Raw genomic sequence first — 15,440 nt, 5'->3', positions numbered from 1 at the left:
TTTATAGAAGTCAGAGAGATTTATAGAATATAATTTCAAGCTCTTCCCGACACTTAATTATAAAAAATTACTCTTTCAACCAGTTCTGTTTTTATATTTCGAAATATCGTTTGCTCTCAACACGTACTTAGGATTTGCATAAAACGTGAATGAAATTCCTGCAACGAACTCCTATTTTATAAAATATAGCATATTCACTCGTTTCAAATTAAGCTCTTTAACGTCTAATTCTTTTGTTGTGTCAGGATCACCTGCATGCACTTGCCACTGCAATCTAAATGGCTTTACGTGGGAACAGAACGAGGTAATGTCCATGTGGTCCACATAGAAAGCTTCGTTTTGTCGGGATACATCATTAACTGGAACAAAGCGATAGAAGTGTGAGTGCGCCACAACCAATTTCCCCTTTTAGGAAATGCTGCAGTCGAAATTTCCCTGTGCAGGATATCACCTTAAATGGATCATCAAGATACCATCAAACTCGGTTAGAACAAAGAAATTCTGAAAGAAAAATTTTTACAATCGAGCTTTATTAGCATACCGATTGTCTTCTGCGAATAATGTTGTAGGAAATTGTCAAAGTCATACAAACACCATCGTTTACTAGTAGTAGTTCGGGAGTTTATACAATGGATACTTACAGTTAAAATTTGTATCGATTGATATATTGTTGTCTCACTGATGCAAAATGAAAAATTCGAAAGAATAGAATTTTTTTAATTCGAAAACGTTTACATTTTTCCGTTAATGTAAAGTTTTAAATTAGAGAGGGAGATCATAGTTAACTCATTCTTTTGTATTAGTTAATTTAGCTTTTACCACAGGCGAGCTATAACCTGGAAATTAAAACCTGGAACCCTTTTTATACTCCAGTCGTTCAGCGTTATTGTATGTTTTCTCTTGGACGACAATGGCAGTGTCATTACCAGTAATCTTTTTATTGAAATTAAGAAAGCAATCTGTTTCCAAGAAAAAAAATCCGTTGACAGCCGACTTCTATTTGATTATGAGTGAGGACTTTATGACTTTACCTGTCGCTGAACACACTCCCTAAAAAAGAAATAGATTACCAGAATGTGTGGTCTTGAAATGTGATAAAATTTATTTAATAAAAGAAATGGAAACCTAAAGTAACAAAGTTATGCTTACTTACCAGTAGACGCCACAGATGGCACCTTGAGAGTCATTGATTTGTTTTTTTCAAGGAATGTTTTATTTTTATTCATATTTCATCCATATTGTTTTCTCTTATCCACAATATATCACAGGGATTGTTCTTTTCTTGTCTGCCAACTTTAATTCAAACTGACATTTTTTATTTATATTAAATCGTGAAAAAGTTAAGTCTTCAAAAAGAATATATGAAATATACATTTTTGATTTGCGCTAAGAAAACGTCAAGCGCTTGACGCTTCAACCGATACTTTATTGACTAGATTTCGACTGCAGCCTCAATGTAAGTGACTCTTAATTCTACAGCGTGTGCCTTTTTAGTTCACGAAAAACGCACCCCGGCTCTATAGTCCATTTAAGTGATAACCCTTTAGATGCCAGTAAGGTAACAGTTGCATGTCATCAGCTACCTTCCCACAAGTAATTTTTTTAACTCTTGCAGTTATTGATAGGTTACGAAAGCGGTCAAATTGTGCTGTGGGATTTGAGGAATAAAACGGCTGAAGTGAGGTGGCAAACAACCGAATTAAAGAGTATAGCGTGGCACCACGAAGGCAAACAGTTCATGTGTTCGCATGTCGATGGGACATTAACCACATGGAGTATTAAGGACAGAACGAAATACCTTTGTATTTCCCAACCTCATGGTGCGTCTTTATATTTTGTGTTGCGGACCTAAATTTCACAGTATTGCGTTTTCAGCGAAAGTTAATAAAGACGGCAAATCGGAACAATGTAAACCTATAAATAAAGTAGAATGGAAGTCATCAAGGATGGGGTAATTTTGCGAATAAAATACGGGGTTGTATTCTTTTAATATTCTGCTTGACTTATCAATTTCAGGGAAGCATATGTGATATTTTCGGGTGGAATGCCTTACGACCAAGCCGGCAGGACACCTAGCATTACTGTTGTACATAATAAAACTACCACTGTGTTAGAAATGGAAAGTAACGTTGTTGATTTTATTACCTTGAGTGAATCTTTCTACTCTAGTGGTAAGCAACAATTCAATTATGATTAGCCCGGCGCATCCAGCATTTCGGAAAACGCTCAACCCATTCCTATACCTACATTTTTTATTTATTAGAATAATAAACAAAAACAAATGTTTTCAATGTCTGTTCGGATTGTTAGATTAATTTGTATAGTTTCTGAAAGTATTCTAAGGTGAATTTCCATGTCCTTCCCACAGGTTAGTATATCGAAAAATATAAATTTCTTTTTGTCTCATACACGTACCGCTTGTTTTCAACGAGTGCTAGAACCACGAATTACTTACAAATTATTGTCCAATGGAATTGCGTAACAAAGTGTTGAGAAAAGTTGGTCTAGTTTTTCTCGCCAAGATTTATGAAAAGAATACGCCTTGATATGCAGATATATCACGCTTCAGAGGCCGAAAGAAGTATTGTCTAAACTTTTTTTGACTAGTTTTTTAGTATACTGACCACTAAGCAGTAACATGGAAATTCCGCTCAAAGGGACAATCCGGGTCCCGAGTAATCCGCCTCCAGCCTTTTATTGTGCGAAAACTTTCAGAATGTTCAAAGTTAAACAGTTTTTTCGGTCCTTTTCGTAATACTTTCGTCTACTCTATTGTGCAGTCTGTCCTTGTTAGTTTTCGAGGAATTGTGTTTTTCAGAAATGCAGGAACCCTACGCAATAATAGCTTTACTTCAGAACGACTTAGTAGTAATGGACTTACAAACGGCCGGATTTCCTTGCTTGGAGAACCCATACCCCATGGACATTCACGAGTCGCCCGTGACGTGTGTCAGTTACTTAGCGGACTGCCCTGCCGATCTGATCCCAGCATTCTATTCGGTCGGTAGGGCGAGCGCGACGAAAAGGCAAGGTTTCTCCGACATGGACTGGCCGATCAGCGGCGGTACGTGGTCGGCCCAGTCTTGCAGCTACAGCGAAATTATCCTCACAGGGTAGGTTTGTCTTAATCGGCGGCCGAATTGAATCGACGGGGTGATTGCAGGCACGCTGATGGGAGCATAAAGTTCTGGGACGGGAGTGCCGGCACTCTCCAGGTCTTATACAAGCTGAAAACGGCGAAAATCTTCGAGAAACAAAGGGCGAGATCGATGGATAACGAGGAGGATCCGTTCGCGATCGAGATTATCTCTCTTTGTCCCGAGTCGAGGAAGCTGTGCGTGGCGGGGGCTTCGAGCCACGTGATTTTATTCACGTATAAGAAGTCGGAGAGTAACGACGAAGTTACCGTACGTGATTAGGTGAAGCGCCGAGGATTTGCATTGTAAATAGCATGTTGGCAGGTATTGGAGATTCCTATAGTTTACGAAGTTCCTGAGGAAGGGGAAATTTCGCCGGATTGCCAATTTTCCGGACCCGGATCGGCTGGCTCGGGAAATAGGCTAGATATGCTGGATCTCGACAATAAAAAAGTATTTTCGATCGGTTTGAGATGATTGCTTGATTTGACGGGCTTGACTTGCAGGATACACCCACGCTTAAGGTTCGTGTCGGTGCCCAAAAGAAACTTCCCGGTTTCCAAGCACAATTAGTTTGTTTAACCCCTTGGAACAATGGAGAACCTCCGAGCCATATTACTGCGCTTACAATAAATAGTTCATACGGACTGTAAGTTTAAGACGTCACGAATTGTGCGTGCTCGTAGCACAATACCGTTTTGTGATGCTATATTTAGGAAGTCTTACGGAAAGACAACAGCCCTAAGCGACTACCCTCTAAATGCGTCATTGCATAACATATTAAGTGTGCTTTCGTTTCAAGAGCGCTGTTGTTTTTCCGCTTTAATTTCGGTTTAGGCAAAACAGGGTATTTATTTCTTCAGGATGGCTTACGGTAACGAAGCGGGAATTGTGATAATAGATGTAGAACAGAAAGTTTGCCTTTTAAATGTCGGCAGTCCCGATCTGTACGGCGCCCAGGATCCATACTCCAGAGTCCCCAGGAGTCCGAAGAAGGGCGTGGCCAGCGTCGCCGACATTCTTCCAATGAACCCGGATCGGGACGATAGGCAGCCTCGCAGCCCTAGCATAGACCAGGTCAGTATTATGATAAAAATTAAAACCACTAACACGTCAACTCATTGGCATGACGATACGATAACGGTCACATTTCTGCCATCACATGAATCACAATCCGACTATTAACCATATAGAATTGCTGTTTAAGATACCGTGCAGTTACAGTACATGCGCCAGGAAGTGTTAGTTTTCTCTGAGCTATAGGCGTGATTGCACTGCCATTTGACAGCACCTTAACAGTTATCCTATTTTGCTGTTTACCATAAGTTGCTGATGAAAACCTCTGCTTTCTGTTTACCCGGGCCTGTGCATGCCTGTAGATGGGAAGATCCCCGGAAAGTCCCTATTCCCTGTGCCCCTGCCCCACCCCTGTCGAACAAGCTTCCGAAGCTGTAGAAGAGGAAAAAGCCGTCCCGATCCCCCAAGCCGCCACTCGCCGAAAATCCTCTACCTGGAAGGGTTTCAACCTTAAGAGACAGTTATCAAAGGTCGACATTAAGATTAAGAATCCGTTGAAGGAAAAAAGAAATTCGATTTTCTACTCGGACGTATCGCCCGAACCCGACAATTTAGACGATAGTAAATCATCCCCGGATTCCGACGAGAATACGGTTATAGACAATCAGAGCGTCATAGATCTGACGCTTTCTCTTGGTAAAGAGGACCAAAAAGACGTATACGAAGAATTTCCGGCCGAGATACAGTTTTCTCCGGGAGAAGACAGCGACACACCTTTCTTGGTGGGTTCGGTAGGGACCCAATACGAAGTCGATAATCGCAGAAAAGTGGGTTTCGCGATGAGACCCGATAACTTGGACTTGGTGGACGAAGACGGGTGTCCCGTAAGACCACCAAGACACGTAAAGAAAAAGAACCCAGATAAGAGAGACCAAAGACTGTTATCTGTACCAAATATCAAATTTCAGAGACCTGAGGTTCAGTCTCTGAAAGATCTGAGAGACAGGGAGGAGAGCGTGGTCAGCCCGCAGCCGTCGTTTACCGGGAATCTGATGAGGCGTTTCAGTAAGTTTCAACTCTGTCTCACCTTTAGAAGGTGGCCCTTTTACGACCTTCCCCGATCCCGTACCTCGATTAACTCGTCGATTTTGATCGATTCTTTAGATATGCCTGCGTATCTGGATGGTTTTTTCTCATAATCTATATATATAACTCTTATTACATTGACATTAGTGGTAGGAATGTGTGAGTAGTTAGCCGAGTAACGATATTTGGTAGAGACTAGCCGACCGAGCCTACACCACGATACCAGTTTGTGTTTGATTTGATCGCTTATTTGCTGAGTTGCTTTACTTGTTTTGTTAACCACACGTCCCACCGTGAACGTGTCTGTATTTGATGACTAACGCTTTATTTCAGCGGGCATTGGTGGGTTTGTGACTTTGTTCACAGTGGCTTTGGTTTGTGTTGAAGGACGAGGACGGCAGCTGCTTCGATATACTGGGTAGGAGACGTAGTCTAGCGTAGTCCCTGCCCTCCGATAGTGCTTAGCTCACGCCAACCCCTAGAGCGGGATGCGCTGCTTGTACTCGTCTAGATTCACTTCATGCTCCACCGTTTTTACTTGATCTCGCGAAGCCGGCCATCGCATCTCCGACACGATGTTCTTTCGCGAAAGATGCCTTTGCCGGTCTCGCAACTCCTTTCTTATTCTTGTCTCGGAGAGTAAGTGCTGGGTTTGGGTAGATAAACGGCGTGTGCAGCCCGGCCTCGACGTGTCCCGTCTCCAGCACAGGTCGAGCGCGCCCAGATCCTCCCCGTCGCTCTCGATCGCAAGGTACTCGCAAACTACACAAGTGCCTGTCCACGGCTAGCTACTCAGAGGACTGTGGCAGCCACTTTCCCTGTCCCACTGCGCCCACTGCCCAGCGACAACAGCTGATGGTCGCTCGCCAATATTGCAGTTTTGGTAGTACAGTCACCAGCCTTCACTAACAATACGTCACTTATTATTATAGACAGTTCACATTTCACATGCTGCTCTCTTTCCTTCTTTCTTTTTACGTATTTTTGTTCGTCTTGAGTATCGACTCATAATGTATTTGTTTTATTGTTTTTCTTTTTTATATCGTTCTCATATGAACCGATTAAAGCGGACCACGCGTTTGCCCAGAACACATCATTTTTATTAATTTTTCTTTCAAGTATTCATGCCATTTCGCATAAAAGTACCCACGTTGGCAAATTGACGCAACGGAAAAACTACGTAGTGACAACGACTAAATTGCGACGTGGAAATTTAATAAATAAAGCAATTGAAATTTCGGTTCATCTTTTTTGCGGTGCGGATGTGTAAAGCCAGCCGTCACTTTAACAGCCGACAAAAAATTCAGAAATAAAATTGACAAAAACGCTTAAACAAGACAATTCAGTTTTTACACTGGTTACATTCCAGGAGCAACTTTAAAATTGTTTGATTTGTGACGTCAACGAAACATGTTTTTTAATGGATATTATTTTTATTCTTTTGTGTTCAGGGGGGTACTAATGCATGCATTTTTTTAATTCTTTATTAACGCAAACAGTAGCATAGCAATATTGAAACTTTCCTAAAATTAAAGTGATACTTCAGTATCTTTGTTTTTGAATAATAGCATCCTAGTTTGGTAGTTAGAACACCGAATGAAATCTTGATAATACGGGAGACTATTAATGATTGAAGCAAATTTTTGTGTTGGCAGTTCTGAGTTATTGTCAATTCACAGCTGCCAATTTTGACATAGGCGCGCCTACTAAAAAACCAATAAGAAGATGACAGCGACTGAATTAGTGCCCAAAATTTCAATTTCAGGTATGTTATCATAAGATTTTAAATATGTGGCCAACCCGACAAAAAAATCTCAAGCATTAATAGTCACTGGGATTTATGCAGGGATTTCATAAATGTCTCGTACATTCAGTGACCTATGAAATTTAAAAATGTTGCAAATTTGCCACTTCTTAATAATGGTAGACATTTTTAATGCTTTGATTAATCTAGTGAATACGTAATCTCGTTGCCATGGAAATAGCTGTAGTTACACACTCCAAAAGAAGCGGCACCCACTTGGATGTTACACTTATTATTAATGAAAGCCCTGTATTTCGATTATACAAAAGCTGCATAAATATTAAAGTAAACCACAACGGATAAACGTAAATTTTCACTAACATTAAATGCTAAATGCTAAAATATTATTCCAGTGTTTTGTTTCGTTCAATGGTTTATCTGTTCAAAGGACTAGTGTATGTAGACATTTTAAAGAAAATTCATTACACCTATCTGAACTAAATATATTTACTAACCTTTTAAAATAAGTCTATTTTAACGTTCACATTAATAATTAAATAATAATAATAATAATAATAATTTTTATTGGTACATATAATGCTATACAGCTTTGTACATGTCAAGTTTACATAATTGAGAACACTACATGAAAACAACAGTAGGATCTAATAAAAATTCACTAGTGTCATAGTAAGCTTTAGATATTAAAAATGACTTTACAGTATCTTTAAAGGTTGTTAAATCTAGTTTTTGAACAGCAACAGGTAATTTATTATAAAACTTTATACCATAATAGTCAAGTCCTGTTCTCGATTTACTTACTCTTAATCTTTTCGTGTAAAGAAGATCTTTCTGACGAGTATTATGATTGTGTACGTCGCCATGATATTTATAAGCTACCATATTTCTCCTAACATCCAAAAGACAATTGAGAATATATAAACATGGAAATGTGAGTATACTAAGTTCAGTGTAAGCCATTTTGCAATTCTCCCTATATTTGAGCCCAGCAATTATCCTGATTGCCCTACGTTGCAAACCAAAGATGCGATGTCTTATAACAGAATGTCCCCAAATCTGATTCCCATACATAATATGTGATTCACAAAGTGCAAAATACGCTACCCGCAGTATTTTAGGTGGTACTCGATCTTTTAGATTTCGTAAAAGAAATATTCCTTTTGACATTTTGCTAGCAATCATTTCGCCGTGAATACCCCAATTCAACTTCGAGTCAATATATAATCCTAGAAATTTTACTGAGTCGTCATAATTATTATTATCTACCTTTTTTAAGGTAAAGAGCATATTTACAGATTTATCGAAATTCAAGCATAATTCATTCCTATGAAACCAGTTCCAAGCTTTCGAATATGTGTTTTTACTCAAATGGACAACAGTTGGTAAAGAGGTTGCTTTATTCATTAAGGTTGTATCATCGGCATAAAGAACTGAGTTCGAATTTAAGTGATTCGGTAAGTCATTTATGAACACTAGAAATAGCAGTGGGCCGAGGATGGAACCTTGAGGCACACCTCTTTCTATTGAAAGTCTGTGGGACATTTTGTCATTTATCTTGACAACCTGTGATCTGTTGCTGAGATACGATTTTATAAGATTTATACTTCGGAGATCTATATTATATGCACTCATTTTGTTTAATAGGATATTATGTGAAACACAATCAAAGGCTTTAGACAAGTCCAAGAATGAAACTATGCCAATTTGTTCTTCTTCAAAACATGATGTTAAAAACTTAATTAGATCCTGAACTGCTCCAGTAGTGGATCGGTTTTTTCTAAAGCCATACTGACTTACACAAAATAATTTATTGCTCTCAAAATGATCGTAAAGTTGATTGTGAAGTATTCTTTCTAATATTTTTCCAAATATAGGGAGAAGCGCAATAGGTCGGTAATTGGAAGGATCGTTCTTATTTCCTTTTTTGTATATGGGTATCACAACAGCTGTTTTCAAACAGTCAGGAAACACTGAATTTACAATACATAAATTAATGAGTTTAGTCAAAGGACTTATAATAATATTTTTAATAGATTTAAGAATTTTGATATTAAATTCAAAGATATCGCATGAGTTTGTATTTTTTAAACTCTCAATTGCCTCCCGAACCTTTACACAAGATACTTGTTCAAAATTGAAACTATTTACATTTGATAAACAATTCACAGACGAATATCTAGAAAAATTACATATATCACAGGACATATCACAGTTGGATTGTAAGTTAATATCACAGTTGGAGTTCTTAGTTTTTCCTTCCTCTACAATATAGGAAGCTATATTAGTAAAAAAACTATTAAAATTATCACAAGATATCACATGATTGGTATTATGATCTACATTATTTGTTTTATTCCGATATTGATCGATTACCTTCCACATTGCTTTGCTTTTGCTACTAGCTGATAGAATAGCTTTTTCATTATAGTACATTTTTTTAGTTTTGATTTTATCTCGATATAATTGTCGAAAATTATTTTTTACTTTCCTAGACCCCTCAGACTTTAGTATTTTGTCAAGATTTACCAGATATTGCAGTGTATTGCGCATTTCTGCTAGTTCTGCGTCAAACCAATTTATTTTATATTTGTTTCCAGTAATCTTAATCAATTGGGTTGGAAATGACATATCTACATGATATCTAATTATTTCTATAAATTTAGAAAACTTGGAATTTATGTCAATGTCATAGGAGTCTATGAAACTCCAGTCAACCCCAGATATGTATCTATACAATTGTATTTGACCTACATATGTTAAAGGTCGAATTTTGTTATAAGTTACATTTACTGTGTTCATACAAAAATGGAGTTCACACCGAATACCTGTGTGATCTGACGAACATGGATGTACAGGATTAACTTTATATAGTGTTGCTTCTAAGTTAGTGAATACATTATCCAGGCGAACATCATTTCTGGTTGGAAAATTTACAATAGGATAAAGACCAAAACCATGCATAAAGTCAAGTAACCTATCTTTTAGTGGATCATGCTTATCAAACTTGACATTAAAATCTCCAGCTAATATTACCTTATACTTAATAGTATCAACAACATTAAATACTTCAACTAAAGCCATCATTACAAAGAGAAACACAGTAAACAACACTCAACTGACACATGTTGCGTTTAAAGAAATTATAAAAAAATGATTTAACATTGTTCCTGGACTTTCATCGATTTCCATTTTCATTTCAAGAGTTTTTGCAGAATTACATTTTCTTTTTTTCACAGTTGCTTCTTGAATATAGAAGTCAAATTGTTCAAGCATTTGTGTCAAATTTCATTCTTAATTTTTTATTTAATTTATTCAAGAATTATCAGTCACACAATCATAAAATCGAAACTTTCAACTTTGATTCTGATGATACTAACGTTGTTGACGAAATATTTTTACGACTTGTGGCAAAATCCGGAGTTTTTATTATTATGTGTTTAGTGAGGAAATAGGGCATACATTTTTTTAATTCCTTATTAAGAAGAAACATTGCCCTTGAATACTGAAAATGTCCTAAAATTAAACTGACGATTCAACTTCTTTGTTTTTGGATAATAGTTTCTTAGTTTGATAGCTTGTAGAACAGAGTTAATTTTGATTATACAAAAGTTACATGAATATTAATGTATTAATAAAAATTGTATTTCAATTAAAGCATTTATATCAAAACTAATATTAAATGCTAAACAATGAAATATTATTCCACTGTTTAACTGTTTGTCTGTTAATGACACTGTTGTAATTAATTACATTATGGGATACTAATTAGGAACAACTGTAACTGAATCACAAATGACCAAAGTATAAATTGTAGTACAGATCAACAAATCAAAACTAATTTGTTCTCTATAAAACATAAAGTTTAATGTCAAAGTTATTGCTTTTCAAAGGCATGACGAATTAACTGGGAAGCGGAAACTAATGGAATATCTGTCTAACACTGGAAATTCTAAAATTTAATTGCAGTAATGACCCTCGTATAAGTATGAATTTTCCTACAGAAAGCAATAGACGATGTCGAGACAAAATTAAACTTAATTGGGTACAGGGAGATAATAAAAATTTATAGTGTTGAAACAGCTTTGAAATTTCATTCATTTTCTTAAAACTACAAGCCATCAAAGCTAAGCAGAAAATGTTGTAATAAGACATGAAGGGGTCTTCCACTTATTCATACAGCAAATTAATTACTGTTGGACTATTTGAGGAAAAAATTTGTTTTTGTTACGTTTCTACAGTTTTTCAGCACACTTCAAACCCGTTGTAATTTATCGATTGGTTGAGACGTCGGTGTGTCACAGAAAATGTTAATACATTCGTTTCAAACAGCAGCTGAAAGTGGAATACTAATGAACACGTATACTCGAGGCGGCAAAAATCACCTTTACACACTTAACATTCATCATTTTAGTGGGTGCTTGCTGACACTCTTGTCACTATTTAATTTAACCATCTGTTGCGTCAATCTGTTGACGCTTCATGTAACGAGAATTATGTGAAGTATTAACGTTTTACTACAAATTTTACAAACATTGGACCAACAGGTAGACTTAACTAAATCAACCATTATATGTTTTGGAGAATTAAATTGAAATTCTTTTCCATCATTTGTCATGTTGTCATTGTAGATTGAACAAGTTTTCAAGTTATTTCTGCAAATACAGTATAGTTGTTAGAAATGTTTGACTCTTCTCATTTCATGTTAAAACTAAATGTGTTTCTCTACTCGCTATCACAGTAATTTATCTGGGCTCTTGTACTTGACCCGAGTTTATAACTTATTCTTTTCCTATTTTTCAAAATTTTCTTTTAATTCCTTTTTGTTTTTCTAGAGATATTAAATTCTTTGTAGAAGCGTTTTTAATATCTCTTGTTCGTATGCAGTTGTTGTAAGAATTTAGTGTTTGAGTTCCGTTAGCTACTTTAGCTGCATCAAAGGTTAGATGACAGCAATAGCAGTACATTTATTTGAAATTAAGATATTATATTTTATGTAGTTTGTTGTAGATTTTGACTTCACATTGTAGTTTGTCTCATGTTCACAAGTAGATTTGATGAATTCTTTCACTTTCAATTTTCTTACAGTGTTGATAGTTTCACGTTTTATTTTTACGAACACAGTGTTTCGTTGATTTTATCAAGACTTTTCCGTTTTCTCTAATTACAGCATGTTATTATCAGGTGACTCGTACTATCCAAACCTGTACTTTATCTTACCTGAAATTAAAAATCTTGTGTCTCTTCTGTGCTCTCAACTGTCTCTTCGACAAAAATCTTTCTCTACTAGATTGTCTTTGTGGAATTTGTTGCCTCTTTGTGTCACGTATTTGCACAAATACTGATTGATGTTGTCTTATTAGTATTAAAACCAATAACAACTAATTGCACAGTTCTGATCACAGATGACGAGCTCAAAGTGTTTCAAAAATCCGATATATAATATTGTAAATTTTGTTTTGCTTTATGACGATTTTGTGTATTTTGTGCTGATTCGCAAGTCTTGTTATTATTCACAGTACACTCTCGTTTTCCTTTGTTCTCCTTAAGTTGATTTGTTTCGTACTTTCAGTCAAACAAACAAAAATGTTTCTGCCTATGGCATGGTCTTGATTTCGAACGCTTGTGTCGAATACGTAGCTTGTAACTCACCATTTCCGACTAAACTGATTAATTATGGCTTCACCAAAATGTAAAATTTAATCAAACTCTCATTAATATTCATCATTTCAGTTGAGTCTGTCTGTTTCTTGGGGATTCGAGCGCTTTCTTAGGTTTATTACGGTTGTCGCAAAGAATTATGAATCATAATACCTGCCTAAAATAGGTCAAAGTATTAAAATTTCACTGGCGAATATTATGAACATTGTTGTTGTGTTCGAGAGGAATTAAATTTTACACTCGGCCGAATGCATAGCTTGTTTTCATGCCAAATCGACAACAGGTATATCGAATCAGAATAACAATGTAATAAAAGCTATGCATTTTTTTATTAAGTGTTAAGAATAAGCATAATTCAAAAAGTAGAACAATTGGGCTCTATTTGTCGATTTAGCACGACGGTCCTACTGTAGCTATTTTCCAAATGAGGCCTTGCAACGCCTTATTCTTTTATTATTTTGTCGTTTCTTTTAATTAGGAATCGTACTGACAGCATGCATACGTGTTTTGTGTTTGTTATGTTATGGTGATTGGTATTTTGAAGGTAATTATTACCAGAAGTAATATTACTTCGTTATATTATACTGCTATTGCTAAAAGCTTCTGCATGATCGATGTGGAATACCGTATGTACTACAAATACCATGACTTCAACGTTTTGTATGCCACTGTAAATACGTAGGTGTATATTTGTGGTATGTACTGCAAGTCAGTGGATAACTCAGTGTTTCAATAAAACGTTTTCAATAAAACGTTTTCAATAAAACGTTTAAATAAATTAAATAATCACAAAATGTTTTTTGTAAATACCCGAGTACGTACGTACATACGAAAAGTGAAATTAAGTTATTCCGCATATTTACAACAGAACATTTTTGTTAGTAAAACACGATTTTAAACAACTCAGTGCTAGATTATTTTAAATTTTCTAATTAAATTATCTTCATTTAAACAAGTTTTAAATTACAATCTCTTAAAAAACGGTCTTCATTCATGAAGAATTCTTTTGTAAGAATAAGAGACAGTGTGTTATACAATGTAAAATTCTTTGTAAGTGAAGGCGCATTTTTCTGGAATGATTCTGCTTGTGAGCGCATGAGTAGTGCATTGTTTATTCCCACCTTGCACCTTCTCACAATTTCAATAACTAATAGTAAAATATGCTTATGGGCCGCGTAGACAAGCTGGATAGTTCGTTTTCAAGATCAAGATCAAGTTCCATGAGCTCACTAGAGAATATCACCTCTGAGGCAATACAGTGTCTGGTGTTTGCCGATTCTTTCGCAAAGAAATCAGGTGATAGGCACACAAATGTGAAAACAGAATAGTAACACGCCTTTTCAGAACCCACAGTTGTAATGCCGACCTTATGGGTCGGCACAAGTTTGGGATCAGTGTTGACTATACTGATCGCCCCACCGGATTCGGACAGCAGATCATCTCAACCTGTTGTTGTGTCGCTTGTTGGAGTTACTATCTTTAGACTGAAAGGAGCGATTTTGCATATGTCCTTCCTGGATTACAACGGATCTCTCATACCGAACGCCTACGAGTCGTGGAGGGACGATAATCGAGACAAACGAGAGAGTAAGTCAAATTTAAAAAAAAAATCAGTTTATTTTGTGTGACTGGTAACTTTTTTAACGATTACTAACATTAACACACTTTTTCCCACGACACCGAGAATTGCAATAAACTGTCTATGGGTTTCAACATCTACACTCTACACTATCATCTTGTAAGACTGAAATAGCCTACTTATTAATTAGTTTCTAAGCTGTACCCTACCTGCGACTGCCCCCACCACCTTCCTCCCGACCAGGGTAAAGAAAACCGAATGCAGGATCGAACCTGAATGTCTAAACTTTCGAAGATATTTAAGAATTTACAATTATGTATTGTTAACTGTTCTCATGTTTTAATTCACCACAGGATAAATTGTAATTTTGAAAATTTCTAATTCTTTCTTTGCCGAGTGTCTGTCTATACATGATTCTCATCAAGATATGTTAATTTTTTCCTCCTTGTCGAAATTGCAATTATACGTTAATAGTACGTTTCTAATGTCCCTGTTTCCGTTTCAATTATAAAAGAAAATTGAAATTTGGTGATCCACACAATATGGTAATGTTAAAAAAAATGACTACACATTTGCAAATGTTTTTTCGTTACTTTAATCAAAGAATAAAGATTAATAAAAAATATTGTTACTTTCAAACTGAAAAAAGAAACAGTTCCAACTTAGAGCACTCTATACTGTATTTTTCATAAGTTAAAAATTTTGTGATCAAATATTTAAATATCACAAATTTAAAAACGCACAGAAAAGTCACCATTAGTGTAACTGGATGGTAGTATACAGGTTATTACTATAATGTGGCAGCAAATTTAAATATGAACAACAAACAAAATTAAGTGAAAAACAAAGTGCGCAACGTGAGGAGGTGTAGCGAAAACGGCGTCTTCTCGTGTCCATTTGCCCTAACCGCAGCCACAATACGTGCTGTGGGTTTTAAACCTCATAATTTTAAGGCTTACTTCAAAATCCGGTATTGCAGATAAACATTCGCATGAAACCGCCAAGGAAAGAAAAGTTCTCAATTTGTACGTTTATTTCGGTTCGAGTTAAAATCGCCAATTTTGACAATAATAAAATGAGTGCGTTTATTTCGGTTATTGAATTATGCCGCAATAAAAATTTACATGATGTTAAATTCTCATTAATTCAAGTTAATCAAAAACTCAAAATTATTTACATCGTCATAGACCGAAAGTAG

General features: G+C 36.1%; 1 protein-coding gene across 3 annotated transcripts in view; it reads left to right on the top strand.

Annotated features, from left to right (window-relative positions):
- The window catches only part of LOC135126960 (syntaxin-binding protein 5), a 220,811-nt gene that overhangs the window by 196,082 nt on the left and 9,289 nt on the right, over positions 1–15,440 (top strand). Inside the window, exons 4-16 of one of the 3 annotated variants that reach the window (XM_064053219.1) lie at positions 246–380; positions 1,495–1,558; positions 1,616–1,820; positions 1,876–1,951; positions 2,017–2,171; positions 2,819–3,113; positions 3,164–3,407; positions 3,462–3,590; positions 3,644–3,786; positions 4,001–4,214; positions 4,517–5,220; positions 13,835–13,959; positions 14,008–14,250. In XM_064053219.1, the coding sequence (XP_063909289.1) occupies positions 246–380; positions 1,495–1,558; positions 1,616–1,820; positions 1,876–1,951; positions 2,017–2,171; positions 2,819–3,113; positions 3,164–3,407; positions 3,462–3,590; positions 3,644–3,786; positions 4,001–4,214; positions 4,517–5,220; positions 13,835–13,959; positions 14,008–14,250 (2,732 nt within the window). Of the gene's footprint in view, positions 1–245; positions 381–1,494; positions 1,559–1,615; positions 1,821–1,875; positions 1,952–2,016; positions 2,172–2,818; positions 3,114–3,163; positions 3,408–3,461; positions 3,591–3,643; positions 3,787–4,000; positions 4,215–4,516; positions 5,221–5,900; positions 6,124–13,834; positions 13,960–14,007; positions 14,251–15,440 lie in introns of all 3 variants that reach the window. The other 2 variants (XM_064053220.1, XM_064053221.1) reach the window with 2 other exon arrangements.

Source organism: Zophobas morio, unplaced genomic scaffold, assembly GCF_036711695.1.
Source record: "Zophobas morio isolate AGI-343-1 ecotype UQ-CSIRO unplaced genomic scaffold, CSIRO_AGI_Zmor_V1 ptg000011l, whole genome shotgun sequence".
NCBI lineage: Eukaryota > Metazoa > Arthropoda > Insecta > Coleoptera > Tenebrionidae > Zophobas > Zophobas morio.
Note: the sequence above shows the minus strand (reverse complement) of the source record. Positions and strands in the feature narration are given on the sequence as shown.